The following is a 16,735-nucleotide window of genomic DNA, read 5'->3' as shown; positions in this document are numbered from 1 at the left end:
GCCTCCTGAGTAGCTGGGACTATGAGCACTTACAACCATGCAGAGCAGCTCATTTCATCTTTACATAAGTTGTTGATCTTATATATACACATATATGATGAATATCAAAACTATTAAGAATATTTATGGCCAAGTGCAGTGGCTCATGCCTCTAATCTCAGCATTTTGGGAGGCCAAGGTGGGCGGATCACGAGGTCAGGAGTTTGAGAGCAGTCTGGCCAATATGATGAAACCCTGTCTGTAATAAAAATACAAAAAAAATTAGCCGGGCATGGTGGCACACGCCTGTAGTCCCAGCTACTCAGGAGGCTGAGGCAGGAGAATTGCTTGAACCCAGGAGTCGGAGGTTTCAGTGAGCCGAGATCGCGCCACTGCACTCCAGCCTGGGCAACAGAGCGAGACTGTCTCAAAAAAAGAAAAAAAAAAATTTATAGAAAATGCAGTTAACGTACTGTGTTCTCTTCTTTGACAATTAACAACCGTCAAATTTTTTTGTTTGGTTTATTTTTGACCTATAAAGAAATTTCCTAATACCTTTGTGTTAATTATTGGTATAAACCCTAATGGGTTGTATTATATAATTACTATATTAACATACTGTTAAGTTTTATTTATTAATCCTAAATATTTTAGGAATCTTACATTTATATACATAAGTGAGGGTCTATAGCTTTTTTGGGAGTGTTATTTCTTACAGGTTTTGATATTAGATGTGTTCTGTCTTCATAAATAAATTGGGTAGTTTTCCATCTTTTTCTATGTTCAGAACAGTTCCTGCTTTCTATTCATTTTGACAGATAAACACTGTATAATAGAGATGACAAAAAAGAGAATGCAAATCTGCACAGATTATTTTGCCTCAGTAACTCTGCCATTTTTATAGCTGGAGGACAGCCTTGATTGTGAAAAAGCAATTTGGAGCAGTAGGAGGGTCAAACAGGCCATTATTTTGGTATTGAAGAGTGTGGCTGGCTGGGCAGGCACAGAGATGAGTGAAGGTGGGCCTGGGGAGGGAGGAGGGGAGCACCATAGAAGATGCAAAGAGGTTTCCAGTGGGCTAGAGGTGTTTAAACAAGGACAAAAGAACAAGATAAGGTGGAAGAATTGGTCCTGAAAGTGAGGAAAGCCAGGGGGATAACTGGGAGCATTATCTGGGAGTGGGTACCCCTTTCCTCCAGAAAGTCTCCAGTGCTCTGGCCTGTTGGTCATTGGCTCCTGTTGGAGAAAGTAACATTATTTCTCACCCAGGGTATTTGCCCTTCTGTCCCACCATTTCCCTATCTTCATCTCAGCCAAGGCAAAAGTCCCATAGTATAACAGTGATTCACACGCGTCTGGGCCCAAAAGCTCAGCATGCAGAGCAGAGCAAAGCAGAACATAATGTAGACTTCACCAACTTTGACTTAACACCTAAGGACAGGACCTGTTCAAGGTGCTCTATTTCTCTTCATTCCTTCCCTTCTTGCTCCTCTACAACTCATGTAGAGAGACCCACGGTTACACGCTGTGTTTTATGGCACAGGAAAGTGCTGTAGAAAAGGCTGAGAGCAACGTTATATGGAGTTACTGAGAACTGTTCAGCATGATGCTAGCCACAATGCCGAGGCCATTTGGAATGAAAAGACAAAAGACAACACAGACCAAAGAAATTCAGCCCATGTAAACTTACTTTAGGGTCAGTCAGGAATTCTAGGTTCTTTTTACATGAATCCTTTAGAAAATTACTTTAACTGATGGCAAAACTGACATTATTGTTTTACAGATTGCCCTCTCTCCCTGTCACCCATGATGGATTAGTTAACAACCAACAGAGCAGCTACCTGCTTGACATCAGGAGATGCCAGGAGCACAGATGGTCCACAATCTAGACAATTAGCTTAAAAGAAGAAAAAACATCTAACAAGTCTTCTGTGAATGCAGAGTTTGGTTGGGCATAACTAGGGCAGAGAACAAGCAGACCTCCTCAACAACGCTTTCTTTTACCTCTTAAAATGCCAGTGAAGGCAGGGCATCATGACACGCACCTGTAATCCCAGCACTTTGGGAGGCCGAGGTGGGTGAATCACCTGAAGTCAGGAGTTTGAAAGCAGCCTGGCCAACATGGTGAAACCCCGTCTCTACTAAAAATACAAAAATTAGCCAGGCATGGTGGTGCACGCCTGTGGTCCCAGCTACTTGGGAGGCTGAGGCAGGAGAATTGCTTAAACCCGGGAGGTGGAGGTTGCAGTGAGCTGAGATCATGCCACTGCACTCCAGCCTGGGCGACCGAGCAAGACTCTATCTCAAAATAAAATGAAAAATAAAATAAAATATAAATAAATAAAATAAAATGCTGGTGGAGTACTCACCCACTTGCTGATAACAACCATTTATTGAAAAGACCTGGAGGGAAGAATTCCAAATAAATTCTGTAGATACTCCATCTCTAAGGAGGGGGAGCATAGTGACTTCCTTCCAATGAATACAGTATGGAAAGTTAGGGCTGGGGAGAGGGTGGGAGAGAATCACTTAACAGTGGAAAAACTGGATAAACTACTTCTTGTCAGGTGATCAAGGTCAACATTAAGTCATAAATCATGTTGATAGTGAGAGGTGACACCGTGCTGGCAGTCCTCACAGCCCTCGCTCGCTCTTGGCGCCTCCTCTGCCTGGGCTCCCACTTTGGCGGCACTTGAGGAGCCCTTCAGTCCACCGCTGCACTGTGGGAGCCCCTTTCTGGGCTGGCCAAGGCGGGAGCGGGCTCCCTCAGCTTGCAGGGAGGTGTGGAGGGAGAGGTGCGAGCGGGAACTGGGGCTGCACGCGGCGCTTGCGGGCCAGCTGGAGTTCCGGGTGGGCGTGGGCTTGGCAGGCCCTGCCCTTGGAGCAGCTGGCCGGCGCTGCCGGCCCGGGCAATGAGGGACTTAGCACCCGGGCCAGTGGCTGCGGAGGGTGTACTGGGTCCCCCAGCAGTGCCAGCCCACCGGCGCTGCGCTCTATTTCTCACCCAGCCTTAGCTGCCTTCCTGCGGGGCAGGGCTCGGGACCTGCAGCCCACCATGCCTGAGCCTCCTACACCCTCCATGGGCTCCTGTGCGGCCCGAGCCTCCCCGACGAGCGCCACCCTCTGCTCCACGGCGCCCAGTCCCATTGACCACCCAAGGGTGAAGAGTGCGAGCGCACAGCACGGGACTGGCAGGCAGCTCCACCTGCAGCCCCGGTGCAGGATCCACTGGGTGAAGCCAGCTGGTCTCCTGAGTCTGGTGGAGATGTGGAGAACCTTTATGTCTAGCTCAGGGACTGTAAATACACCAATCAGCACCCTGTGTCTAGCTCAGGGTCTGTGAATGCAGCAATCGACACTCTGTATCTAGCTACTCTAGTGGGGCCTTGGAGAACCTTTATGTCTAGCTCAGGGATTGTAAATACACCAATCAGCACCCTGTGTCTAGCTCAAGGTTTGTAAACATACCAATCAGCACTCTGTGTCTAGCTCGAGGTTTGTGAGTGCACCAATCGACACTCTGTATCTAGCTGCTCTGGTGGGGCCTTGGAGAAACTTTATGTCTAGCTCAGGGATGGTAAACGCACCAATCAGCACCCTGTCAAAACAGACCACTCGGCTCTACCAATCAGCAGGATGTGGGTGGGGCCAGATAAGAGAATAAACGCAGGCTGCCCGAGCCAGCAGTGGCAACCCACTTGGGTCTCCTTCCACACTGTGGAAGCTTTGTTCTTTTGCTCTTTGCAATAAATCTTGCTATTGCTCACTCTTTGGGTCCACACTGCTTTTATGAGCTGTAACACTCACCGCAAAGGTCTGCAGCTTCACTCCTGAAGCCAACGAGACCACGAGCCCACTGGGAGGAACGAACAACTCCCGACACGCCGCCTTAAGAGCTGTAACACTCACCACGAAGGTCTGCAGCTTCACTCCTGAGCCAGCGAGACCACGAACCCACCAGAAAGAAGAAACTCTGAACACATCCGAACATCAGAAGGAACAGACTCCAGACGCGGCACCTTAAGAGCTGTAACACTCACCGCGAAGGTCCACGGCTTCATTCTTGAAGTCAGTGAGACCAAGAACCCACCAATTCCGGACACAAGAGTATGTACCCTTGATGTGATGTGATGTGATGTGATTAAAATAGCACTTTTTTTTTTTTTTTTTTTTTTTTTGAGACGAAGTCTCTGTCTGTCACCCAGGCTGGAGTGCAGTGGTGCGATTTCGGCTCACTGCAGCCTCTGCTTCCCAGTTTCAGGTAGTTCACCTGCCTCAGCCGCTGAGTAGCTGGTATCACAGGCGCATGCCACCATTCCTGGCTAATTTTTGTATTTTTAGTAGAGACAGGGTCTCACCATGTTGGCCAGGCTGGTCTTGAATTCCTGACCTCAGGTGATCTGCCTGCCTCGGCCTCCTAAAGTGCTGGGATTACACGCCTGAGCCACTGCCCCCGGCAAAAATAGCACTTCAACTCTGTGACCTTCCTTCCCAAAACACAGTCTAATCATGAGAAAAACAGACAAATTCCAATAGAGGGGCATCCTACAATATACCTAACCAGTACTCCTCAAAACTACCAAGGTCATTAAAAACAAGGAACATCTGAGAAACTGTCATAGCCAAGAGGATCCTAAGGAGACAATAGCAACTAAATGTCATATTCCATGCTGCATGGGATCCTGGAACAGAAAAATAGTAACGATAACAGTGGACAAAAGCACCTCCAATCCCTTCCGGCTTCATGGTGCCTTTTTTTTTTTTTTTTGAGACGGAGTCTCGCTCTGTCGCCCAGGCTGGGGTGCACTGGCGCAATCTCGGCTCACTGCAAGCTCTGCCTCCTGGGTCATTCTCCTGCCTCAGCCTCCTGAGTAGCTGGGACTACAGGCGACTGCCACCACACCCGGCTAATTTTTTTTGTATTTTTTTTAGTAGAGACGGGGTTTCACTGTGTTAGCCAAGATGGTCTCGATCTCCTGACCTCGTGATCCACCCACCTCGGCCTCCCAAAGTGCTGGGATTTTTTTTTTTTCTCATTTTTCTTTTTTTTTGAGACAGTCTTGCTGTTGCCTCACTGCAGCCTCCACCTCCCACCTCCTAGGTTCAAGTGATTCTCCTGCCTCAGCCTTCTGAGTAGCTGGTATTACCTTCTGAATAGCTGGTATTACAGGTGCACACCACCACGTCTGGCTAAATTTTGTATTTTTAGTAGAGACGGGGTTTCTCCATGTTGGTCAGGCTGGTCTCGAACTCCCGACCTCAGGTGATCCACCTGCCTCAGCCTCCCAAAGTGCTGGGATTACGGGCGTGAGCCACTGCACCCAGCCTGGCCATCATGGTGCGTTTTTTTAATTCTTTGGTTTTCCGACTTTCTTTTACTCCTCCCCGCCCCCAGACATTATTTTGCTCTTGTTGCCCAGGCTGGAGTGCAGTGGCGTTATCTTGGCTCACTGCAACGTCCGCCTCCCGGGTTCAAGCAATTCTCCTGCCTCAGCCTCCCGAGTAGCTGGGATTACAGGTGCCTGCTACCACGCCTGGCTGATTTTTGGTATTTTTAGTAGAGACGGGGCGGGGGGGGGGGTTACCATGTTGGCCAGCTGGTCTCGAACTCCTGACCTCAGGAGATCCACCCGCCTCTGCCTCCCAAAGTGCTGGGATTACAGGCGTGAGCCACCGCGCCCGGCCGATTTTCCGGCTTTCATTCTTTTGGGCCACTTGCATTGCACCCAGGGTTCCCCAGAACTTATCCTACCCCACACCCTTTTCGTATTTCCTATGGCTCTGTCCCCAACGAGCTATGGTGATCTCAGTCGCAAGGCTTCAGTTCTTTTCTTCTGGCGACCTCCATCTCATCTGGTTGAGATAACTGTTCATTCAACTTTCTATTACACAGCGCCCCCTAGACGTTCAATTAAGCATGACCAAACCCAAACCCTGATTTCCCAAACCCTCTTTTCGCATTTCTCGCTCACTGCTGGACAGAATCCTAGGCATCACCCCCGACTTTGCTTTCTCAGGACTCCCTGCCAGTCGTCCCTAAGTTCTGCCAGCGGCGCCTGCGTGGGGCCTCTTGTACCGTGTTCTCCTCTCCATCTTTGCTGCCGAGCCCTCAACACCAGTGGGCCCCCTGCCTTCGGGAGTTTCCATTTCCCTCCCTATGTCTTTCCTTGCTTCCTTCCTTTCCATCTCTAGCAGCTAATGACATGAGAAAATGTAGATTCTCTCTGGCCTCCATGCCAGCCAATTTCATGACTGCTGCCCACTGTAATTAATGAATTCCTTTTCTCTATCTTGAGGTGTGTGTGTGTGTTTAGGCGCTTATTTACACCTTTTGTGTTTGAAACACAAAACACTACTTCTTAGAATCACTAGGAAGTAGTAGCTGAGTGAGCAGTTTATTTTAATATGTAACATAGTAAGGTGACAAAGCTCATTTTAATAGCACCAGCCATTAACCCAGTTTTCTCAATGTTCATATGGACGTAAATAATGACACAAGAAAAACACTTTTGAAGGTAGTTACGGGAAAAGCTGACATTACATGGCTGCATAATGCAACCAACTTAGAACCTGATAGTGAAAGCGTGAAGATGATAAAGAAGCATCGAACTGCGAAAGGAAAGGAAAATTAGAAAATGCTCGTGCAGCAAAGCTGCGAGAAGCTCCACCGAGCCAGCCAGGAGTCGAACCTGGAATCTTCTGATCCGTAGTCAGACGCGTTATCCATTGCGCCACTGGCCCTGAGCTGAGAACAGATCACTCCGTGATGGTACTTCAAGGTTATATTGCAGGGTTTCATGGGACGCGTAGTCTCTCAACGGAGTTCTGCAGATATACTAAGCATTCTGGGAGATTGAAGTTCGTCAGGAACCAGACCCTGAGATTGGTGGATCCACGCCGCACGCCACTGTGCAGCCCGCGGATTGGCGGGAAAAGCCACTCCCCATCCCTCCCGTTCGGGAGCTGTGGCAGACGCTCTGGTTGTTAAGGCGACTCGTCCCGCCTTCTGGGGCTCTAGTTTGACTTTGTGATTGGCTACTAGTATCAAGGAATCCCGGCGTGGACAGCGCGAGGAGAAAGATGGCGGCGATGGCGGTCGGGGGTGCTGGTGGGAGCCGCGTGTCCAGCGGGAGGGACCTGAATTGCGTCCCCGAAATAGCTGACACACTAGGGGCTGTGGCCAAGCAGGGGTGAGGGCCGGACCTCCACGAGCGGAATGCGGGGTCCGAACTCGGGGACGGAGAAGGGCAGACTAGTCATCCCGGAGAAGCAGGGGTGAGGGGGTCGGCTAGGATGAGGAGGAGAGAGACTATTACTCTTTGGAGGGGAGGAGCCTCGGACCCAGTAACGTGAGGAAAAGAACTTGTAGGGGGCCTGTGGTCACTGAGTCCCAAAGTTGGGAGAGTTGTTGGGTAAACTCTAAAGGGCCCTGGAGGTCGCGATTATTGTCTGGGAGTGGGAGGAGGTGTTAGGGGGCAAGGGAGAGAAGAGGCTAATCTTGACGGGGGAGGCATGGGCAGAACTGGGGCAAATCTGGATGTGATGGTCTTGGAAACATAGTGACACCTGAGGAGAAAAAAATTCTACTTGTGGATTTCCATCGTTTTCTCCTTACTCATATTTCCCATGGCTGTGTTTTAGGGAGAAATTGAGGCACAGTACAGCAGAGTTGATATCCCCCAAGGTGGTCTGAACTCAGCAGCCTAGTAGGGTGAACTGATGGCAGCCGAAAGGGCTGTGCAAAATCAAAATAGCCTAAATCCAGTTGCTTGGCTCTCTGGCACTGCTGCTCTCTTTACATGATTCTGGGTCTGTCGCGGTTGTAGGTTTGATTTCCTCTGCATGCCTGTCTTCCATCCGCGTTTCAAGAGGGAGTTCATTCAGGAACCTGCTAAGAATCGGCCCGGTCCCCAGACACGATCAGACCTACTGCTGTCAGGAAGGGGTAGGGACCATCCCATATGCCCCTTAATTATTAGAGGCAATAACAACTTCTGCTTTATCGGGGCCCTCATTCTCCTCCTTTTCTGACTTGGATATATTTGTTAGTCCCTGGGATATAGATAACTTGTTTTCTCCTTGCTTCTCTATTCTGCATCAGGCTATCCCATGTCTATGTAGAAAAAACCTTTGTCTCTCATTTCTACTCTTGATTCCCAAAACTAAAAATTGAACAAGTAAAGCGCTGAACCTTATTCAGTATTTGTCTTTCTTGGGTGGGGGAGTGCAGACTGGAATACGCTAATTGTGGGAAAGCTTTCTCCATGGATTCGTCCAGACTCAAAAGTGGAGAAGATTCGCAGGAACTCCGAGGCGGTAAGACTGTTTGACTTCTCTGCTGGATTTTTCTAACCAAGCTGGGTGGGGAGAGTGGTCCCCTCCCACCCCCAATAACTTAGTAAATCAACTGATATAATGAAATTAAAGTTATTAGGCTGGGTGCTGTGGTACACACCTATAATCCTAGCACTTTGGGAGACTGAGGCTGTAGGATCACTGGAGCTCAGGAGTTTGAGACCAGCCTAGACAGCATAGTGAAACCCCATCTCTAAAATATACAAAAATTAGCCAGGCATGGTGGCGCATGCCTGTGGTCCCAGCTACTCAGGAGGCTGAGGAGGGAGGATCAGTTGAGCTTGGGAAGGTCAAGGCTGCAGTGAGTGGAGACTGTGCCACTGCACTCCAGCCTGGGTGACAGAGTGATACTTTGTCTCAAAAAAAAAAAAAAAAAGCTGTTTGCTTGTTAGCTCAAACTTTTCCTCTTCATCTCCATTCCAGGCCATGTTACAGGAGCTGAATTTTGGTGCATATTTGGGTCTTCCAGCTTTCCTGCTGCCCCTTAATCAGGAAGATAACACCAACCTGGCCAGAGTTTTGACCAACCACATCCACACTGGCCATCACTCTTCCATGGTATAGCTGAGGGGCTCCTTTCCTGCTGCATATCATAGTAGTCAGATTGTGCTAAGTACCTTCTTGTGCCTAGCCATTCAGTGAAGGGTGTGTTTGGCAGAATTGAAGTATCAGTATTGCCGGGCACAGTGGGTCATGCCTGTAATCCCAGCACTTTGGGAGGCTGAGGTGGGCAGATTGCTGAGCTCAGGAGTTCGAGACCAGCTTGGGCAGCATGGTGAAACCCTGTCTGTATCAAAACCAAAACCAAAACAAAAAAACACAAATTAGCTAGGTGTGGTGTCACACGCCTGTAGTCCCAGCTACTTGGGAAGCTGGGGTGGGAGGATGACTTGAACCTGTGAGGCGGAGGTTGCAGTTAGCTGAGATTGCACCACTGCACTCCAGCCTGGGTGACAGAGCCAGACCTTGTCTCAAAAAAAAAAAAAAAAAAAAGGTCAGTATTGCGCACCTCTCCATCTAAAAGTGGTATGAAGAGAGTTTCAAAACATGTAAATGTAATTATTTTGGAAACCTACGTAAGACAAGGCAGATATTTACATAAGGATCTATATATAAGGTACATGTTCACTTACAAAATTACAAATTGGGAAAAGCATATAAAGGGATTAACGAGGTCTGGATGAAGTTTTTTTTATTGGGGGAAACTTTCTGGACCCAATGAGTTCAAAAGAGAGTTCTAAAAGGGTGACCGTTCATGTGCAGTTCTGGATGCGGGTACCCTTGGTGGCACCAGAGGACCTGAGAGATGATATAATTGAGAATGCACCAACTACACACACAGAGGAGTACAGTGGGGAGGAGAAAACGTGGATGTGGTATGTCTCCCTTTGCTGCTGTACCAGGGTGCAAGGGATAGGGTGAGGGGAAGTACAGGGTGCAACCTGTAGGGAGGTCTCCTTGAGCTGTGGTGATTGGTCGGCCATACCTAGTTGACTGTACTTTTCTGTATTTGACTAAACAGGTGGCACAACTTCCGGACTTTGTGTGACTATAGTAAGAGGATTGCAGTGGGTGAGTGCATGAGAATCCTGGGATGGGTGTTGCTTCTCTTACCTCCTGTGAATAAGAATCAGGAATTTTGTATATAGTGTACAATTTTGCTACTTCCCCTTTGTCTCAGACTGCCTTTCTCTTAAAGAAGTAAACAGATTTTGCACGAAGCAAGGAAGGGTTTCTTGCCTGGCAGTGGTTGACAGTTTTTCTTTTGCCTCATGTAGCTCTTGAAATTGGGGCTGACCTCCCATCTAATCATGTCATTGATCGCTGGCTTGGGGAGCCCATCAAAGCAGCCATTCTCCCCACTAGCATTTTCCTGACCAATAAGAAGGGATTTCCTGTTCTTTCTAAGATGCACCAGAGGCTCATCTTCCGGCTCCTCAAGGTGAGTGGTGGGAGGGTTCTAAAGGTAGTCCAGCTATACATCTTGCCTTATTTACCTGTGTATGATCGTTTTTTTCCTGTGAGGCTCTCTTTTTCTTTGGTTTCTGGGGAGCAATTTCAGTGAAGTTGGGAGTCTTGAGAACAAAAAGGTAAATGCCAGTAGTAGCCCTAGAAACCTTTCAAAACAAACCAAACCTCATGAGAACTTTGCAGAAGATTTCATTTAGGAAGTTACAGCAAGGATCCATGAGGCTCTTTGGGTGTTGATGATACTTTTATGGCATAAGAGGGCTTTTTCTTTTTTCTTTCTTTCTTTTTTTTTTTTGAGACAGGATCTCACTCTGTCACCCAGACTGGAGTGCAGCGGTACGATCTCAGCTCACCAGAACCTCTGCCTCCCAGGCTTAAGCGATTCTTCTACTTTAGCCTCCTGAGTAGCTGGGATTATAGGTATGCACCACTACTGCCCGGCTAATTTTTGTATTTTCAGTAGAGACAGGTTTTACCATGTTGGCCAGGCTGGTCTTGAATGCCCGACCTCAAATGATCCACCCGCCTCGGCCTTCCAAAGTGTTGGGATTACAGGCGTGGGCCACCACGGCCGGCCAAGGGGGCTTTTTGTAAGTTTACTGAAGCCTCATGCTGCCTTTGTTGGTATTGGGACAGATGCTAGAGAACTGTTGGTCTGGGCCAGGTGCAGTGGCTTACACCTGTAATCCCAGGACTTTGGGAGGCTGAGGCGGATGGATCATCTGAGGTCAGGAGTTTGAGACCAGCCTGGCCAACATGGTGAAACCCTGTCTCTACTAAAAATACAAAAATTAGCCAAGCATGGTGGCACACACCTGTAGTCCCAGCTACTTGGGAGGCTGAGGCAGGAGAATTGCTTGACCCTGGGAGGTGGAGGTTGCAAGTGAGCCAAGATCACGCCATTGTACTCCAGCCTGGGCAACAGAGCGAGACTCCATCTTTTTTTTTTTTTTTTTAAAAAGAGAACTGTTGATCTGGGCCTTATTTTACACTAGGGCTCTTTGGCCATATACCATAATATTCCAGAATCTTGGTTTTGAGGGCTGTGTCCGATGGTCTGACTTTTCTTACAGTTGGAGGTGCAGTTCATCATCACAGGCACCAACCACCACTCAGAAAAGGAGTTCTGCTCCTACCTCCAATACTTGGAATACTTAAGCCAGAACCGTCCTCCACCTAATGCCTATGAACTCTTTGCTAAGGGCTATGAAGACTATCTGCAGTCCCCGCTTCAGGTGGGTCTGGAGTGCACTGAGAGGAGGAAGGTGGGGTGGAAAATGTTTCTTGAGAATATATGCCTCCAAATCTTACTAAAGCTCAGAAAGCAGTGGAAAGTTTTTGATATTTTAGTGCATTGTCCTTTGGCAGAAACTGGCTAACTTTGTCCTTTTCCTCATTCATCAGCCACTGATGGACAATCTGGAATCTCAGACATATGAAGTGTTTGAAAAGGACCCCATCAAATACTCTCAGTACCAGCAGGTACTATGTGGTGCCCAGGGTGAGGAAAGCACAGGGCCAGCATGACCTGGGGAGGATGGGATTACAACCATGGGATATTCTCTTCTCCCTCCAGGCCATCTATAAATGTCTGCTAGACCGAGTACCAGAAGAGGAGAAGGATACCAATGTCCAGTGAGTGCTTTCCCCCCACTCTCAGGGACTTGCATACCTACATCTGTATATGCCAAGTCTGCTTGACTCTTCCCTTTCTTTCTTAGGGTACTGATGGTGCTGGGAGCAGGACGGGGACCCCTGGTGAACGCTTCCCTGCGGGCAGCCAAGCAGGCTGACCGGCGGATAAAGCTGTATGCCGTGGAGAAAAACCCAAATGCCGTGGTGACGTGAGTAGCAACCTGCTTGCTGGGAAGTTAGTCCTCATTGCCAAATTTCCTTAACATCTCTCCTTACCTTATTGTCTCTGTTTCAGGCTAGAGAACTGGCAGTTTGAAGAATGGGGAAGCCAAGTGACCGTAGTCTCATCAGACATGAGGGAATGGGTGGCTCCAGAGAAAGCAGACATCATTGTCAGTGAGCTTCTGGGCTCATTTGCTGACAATGAATTGTCGCCTGAGTGCCTGGATGGAGCCCAGCATTTCCTAAAAGGTGCCCCCAGGTTGGGGTGTAGGTGGAGGGTGATGATGGGTGAGACAGCAACCTGGGAGGAGGGTACAGGGTTTAGGGGAAAGTGGGTTGGACCTGGGTCACATCATATGAGTTTGAGAGCCACTGCTCCACTGCCTCTGTGCCCTTAGCAAATAAAGTCATCTCTCCAAACCTTAGTGTTCATATTTATAAAATGAAGGGAGTGGGCTGGGCGTGGTGGCTCATGCCTGTAATCGCAGCACTTTGGGAGGCCAAGGTGGGAGGTCAGGAGTCTGAGACCAGCCTGGGCAATATGGCAAAACCCCATCACTACTAAAAATACAAAAATTATCCAGGCGTGGCAGTGCGCGCCTGTAATCCCAGCTACTCGGGAGGCCGAGGCATGAGAATCACTGGAAACTGGGAGGAGAAGTTTGCAGTGAGCCGAGATTGTGCCACTGCAGTCTAGCCTGGGCAACAGAGCGAGACTCCATCTCAAAAAAAAAAGTAAATATGACATATGTACCCTGAGCTTAGCTTTCATCAGGAACTTTTGTGGGACTTTGTGACCCCACAAAAGTTAAGAACCACCAGATTAGACTATCTTGGGTTCTTTCAGTTTTAATCTGTGTGACTCTGTAAATTAACCTAGAAGTGGAATCCTCCGTGACAGTAGTTGGAAGCAGGCTGGCTTAGTAATGTGACAACATGCATTTGTCTCTTTCTTCCATGCCCGTGCCAGCATTGGTTGGTTTTGACATGGGAGGTTTGATCCTTCTGATCCTTTCAGTTAGTACAGACATACCATTTCCCTCCCTCTGGAACTAATTTGACTCTCCTGCTGTGCAGACGACGGTGTGAGCATCCCCGGGGAGTACACTTCCTTTCTGGCTCCCATCTCTTCCTCCAAGCTGTACAATGAGGTCCGAGCCTGTAGGGAGAAGGACCGTGACCCTGAGGTAAAGAACCACTCTCTCTGGAAAGAAGTGGTACTCTTTAGTCCTCTTCTTTTTCTGTATTTGTATCAGCTATTTTCTTCTGCTGGGGATGAAGAGGTGAAGGAGAAGTTAGGGATTGGGGAAGCACTAAAGTAAAACATTTTTTAATCCTTGGGGAAGTTATCTCTTGTGTGTCTTCCCCAGCACTCTCTCTCTCTTTCTGTCTCTGACAGGCCCAGTTTGAGATGCCTTATGTGGTACGGCTGCACAACTTCCACCAGCTCTCTGCGCCCCAGCCCTGTTTCACCTTCAGCCATCCCAACAGAGGTAGGTTCTTTTATGGCTGTCCTCTGACTAGAGGGGTGTGGGCTTCTTCCTTCCTCCTGCTTTCTTCCCTTGCTATCCCTAGTCTGCCTTATCTACTCTTCCCTTCCTGGGTCTTGCTCATGCTTTATCAAGTTGTTTAGAGCTTCTGGCCCCTTGTCACCCACATAATTATTTCCTGACAGATCCTATGATTGACAACAACCGCTATTGCACCTTGGAGTTTCCCGTGGAGGTGAACACAGTACTACATGGCTTTGCCGGCTACTTTGAGACTGTGCTTTATCAGGACATCACTCTGAGTGAGTGTCTATGGCAGTGGATGGCAGAGTATGAGGGTGTGCTGCCTGGGCAGCTTATATGTACATGTGTCATTTAGATTTATGGGGGGCCCAGTGCTCAGGGAATGGAGATCTTTGTGTGATTAGAGAAGAGACCCTCTCTAACATAGGCAAAAGGCACAGCCCTGGAGACCTCTGTTTTTTCATTATTTTGTCCACACAGGTATCCGTCCAGAGACTCACTCTCCTGGGATGTTCTCATGGTTTCCCATCCTCTTCCCTATTAAGGTAGGAACTGCTTTTAAGACTCTGTAGTTAAGGAGTAACCTTTGTCTTTGGTGTTGTGCTTCTTTCCTTCTCCCAGGAAGATAGTTGACTATGACTTATGTTCTCCTGATTTCATATGCTCTTGGATCCCAGTGGTAGGTGTTGGGAGTATTTGGAGTGGCCTTCTGCCTGGCTTTCCCGCATCTACTCTGGCTACTCTTCTGTCTGTTCTCTACTTTGAGCAAGAGTCATCTTTTAAAAACTCAGATTTGATCTTATCTCTCTTGCTGTTTTTTTTTTTTTTTTTTTTTTTTTTTTTTAAAGAGACGGAGTCTCACTCTTGTCGCCCAGGGGAGTACAGTGGTGCAATTTCGGCTCACTGCAAGTTCCACCTCCCGGGTTCATGCCATTCTCCTGCCTCAGCCTCCCGAGTACCTGAGACTACAGGTGCCAGGCACCACACCCGGCTAATTTTTGTATTTTTACTAGAGACGGGCTTTTACTGTGTTAGCCAGGATGGTCTCGATCTCCTGACCTCATGATCTGCCCACCTCAGCCTCCCAAAGTGCTGGGATTACAGGCGTGAGCCACCGCGCCTGGCTTGATCTTATCTCTCTTTTTTGCTTAAAACGCTTTAATGCCTTCCCATTATCTTTAGGATAAAAGTCAAAATCTGGGACATTGCTTGTAAGACTTGATGTGATCGAGTGTTTGCTTGCCTTTGCAGCTACTGTCCCCTTGCTTACACTGCTTCAGCCTTATGGACCTTCTTTTTGTTCTAATTGTCTATCTTTCCTACCTCAGGCTTTCATGCCTCTCTCTTGCCTGTAAAGTTCTTTGCTTGTCTCTTCACGCAGTTAACCTATCTTCTAGGTCTTCTTTAAACATTTTTATTGTGAGATAAACTTTCTTTGATCTCCTAGACTAGGTTAGTGTTCCCTTTCATAGGTGTTTTTCTAGCACTCTGTACATGTTCACAGCTCTCACCACACCTTGGATTATTTGTTCAGTGTCTTATTGTTCAGTGTTCTGATAGGCTTTAAATAACTTTCGTGAGCGTTGGGACGTTCTTGTCATGTTTATCATTTTATCTCCACACCTACCTTAATACATTGCCATGTATAATTCATTAGCTTCACCCTGAACCTCCCTGTCTTTCTTCTTACAGCAGCCCATAACGGTGCGTGAAGGCCAAACCATCTGTGTGCGTTTCTGGCGATGCAGCAATTCCAAGAAGGTGTGGTATGAGTGGGCTGTGACAGCACCAGTCTGTTCTGCTATTCATAACCCCACAGGCCGCTCATATACCATTGGCCTCTAGCCCTGCGTGCAAGTGTCCAGAGCCTTGGAAGCAGCTTCAGGTTCTGCTCCTGTAGTACAGAAGGTGCAGTACATCTATGGGCTGTGATTCCCCTTGCCCATCAGAGAGGAGCATTTCAATCTGCTTTCCTGCCTTACATCAAGGTGGGCAAGGGATATAATTAATTGCAGAGCTCAAGCCACCAATCTGTGAAGACCTCAGGCCAGGGGGTGAGGAATTAGTGCTGGATTTGAAGCTACACACTCAGCCTCAAGAACTCCCTGGAATATCCCTGAGAACTTGGGGTTTGAACGGATTTTCAGCCCTTCTTTGTTCTTGTTTTGATGGTTTTGTGTAAGAGGAAATACAAATAAAGTTATAGCCCTTTACTGCACTACCATGCTGCCCCCTGCCACTATTTTCCCACACCTCACTTAGACCCAGGCATGTTCAGATCTGTCCTGTTACCCTATCCAAGACCCAAAGGGGCCTAGTTGTTTTCCCTACTTAGGAAGCTGAGCAATGACTATCGTAGTCCTGGATATAGGCCTTTCTGACCAGCTACAGTGAGCTCTTGTCCATTAGAACCTGCAGTTAGGCTTTTCTCTGGGAAGGAGGCATAGAGTTTGCCACCTTGGAAAAAGATGGAATAGTGAGTGAAGCCAGTTTCTCTTCTGTATTCTTGAGCTACTGCACGGGCAACTGGTTACCTCTCCTTTGTTACCTCTTGGGAAGACTGGAATCCATCCAGGAATCTCCAGCAAGAAGCTACCTGTTTTTTTGAATAAAACCACAGGGTTACAGTTTGAAGTCCTAAGAGATCATCTAGTCCAATTTTCCATTTGACAGAGGGGGAGTTTGAAATGGGTACAATGATGTGATATTAGTATCCAAGTCAGAATTGGAAGTCAGGTCTTCCGAATCTGGCTCTCCCCATGTTATAACCAGCTACATTTTTGGTAGCTACAGTAGACCACAGAAGTGTCTAGGGGCTCCTGGAGGCCCTTGGAAAGTGAGGGTGGACATCAGTTCCTTCTTTCCGGTTAGAGGACTCAGTACTGCTACATCCAAGGAGTCACCTGAGAAACTTTCAAATTTACCCTTGCAGTGGGAAATGTGGGGGCACTGATTTGAACGGAAGTTATGACCTGTGGGAGCAGGCCACGACGATAGGGCAGAGTGTGGACCAAGACAAGTCTGTGGCAAGATCTGCTTTTCCCAGGTCCCAAGCACCG

The 16,735-nt window shown here is 48.0% G+C and overlaps 1 protein-coding gene, 1 long non-coding RNA gene and 1 other non-coding gene across 4 annotated transcripts in view; 1 reads left to right on the top strand and 2 right to left on the bottom strand.

Annotated features, from left to right (window-relative positions):
* LOC116484903 (uncharacterized) overlaps window positions 1–6,812 on the bottom strand; it is a 30,674-nt gene extending 23,862 nt beyond the window's left edge. The window contains exons 1-2 of the long non-coding RNA XR_004252703.2: window positions 6,669–6,812; window positions 1,166–1,215 (exon numbers count right to left, since the gene is read on the bottom strand). This is a non-coding gene — a long non-coding RNA (uncharacterized LOC116484903). The remainder of the gene's footprint in view (window positions 1–1,165; window positions 1,216–6,668) is intronic.
* On the bottom strand, window positions 6,648–6,720 carry TRNAR-ACG (transfer RNA arginine (anticodon ACG)). The gene has a single exon. It is a non-coding gene; the product is annotated as a tRNA-Arg (tRNA).
* A 170-nt stretch (window positions 6,813–6,982) lies between the features above and the next one.
* PRMT5 (protein arginine methyltransferase 5) lies at window positions 6,983–15,521 on the top strand. Of its 2 annotated transcripts, none has more exons than XM_032179937.2 (17): window positions 6,983–7,169; window positions 7,806–7,924; window positions 8,210–8,295; window positions 8,758–8,892; window positions 9,598–9,710; window positions 9,857–9,906; window positions 10,113–10,276; window positions 11,379–11,540; window positions 11,710–11,787; window positions 11,882–11,940; window positions 12,027–12,149; window positions 12,236–12,411; window positions 13,240–13,349; window positions 13,562–13,655; window positions 13,838–13,954; window positions 14,157–14,221; window positions 15,369–15,521. In XM_032179937.2, the coding sequence occupies exons 1-17, from the start codon at window positions 7,060–7,062 to the stop codon at window positions 15,519–15,521; spliced, it is 1,914 nt and encodes a 637-aa protein (XP_032035828.1). In that variant the 5' UTR covers window positions 6,983–7,059. The 2 variants fall into 2 exon arrangements, with proteins under 2 accessions (XP_032035828.1, XP_032035830.1); XM_032179939.2 differs by having other exon boundaries at window positions 7,045–7,254.
* Window positions 15,522–16,735: the final 1,214 nt, after the last annotated feature.

The sequence above is a fragment of the Hylobates moloch genome, unplaced genomic scaffold (assembly GCF_009828535.3).
Source record: "Hylobates moloch isolate HMO894 unplaced genomic scaffold, HMol_V3 SCAFFOLD_16, whole genome shotgun sequence".
Classification (NCBI taxonomy): domain Eukaryota; kingdom Metazoa; phylum Chordata; class Mammalia; order Primates; family Hylobatidae; genus Hylobates; species Hylobates moloch.
The sequence above is the reverse complement of the archived record's forward strand: the minus strand, read 5'-3'. Positions and strand labels throughout refer to the sequence as shown.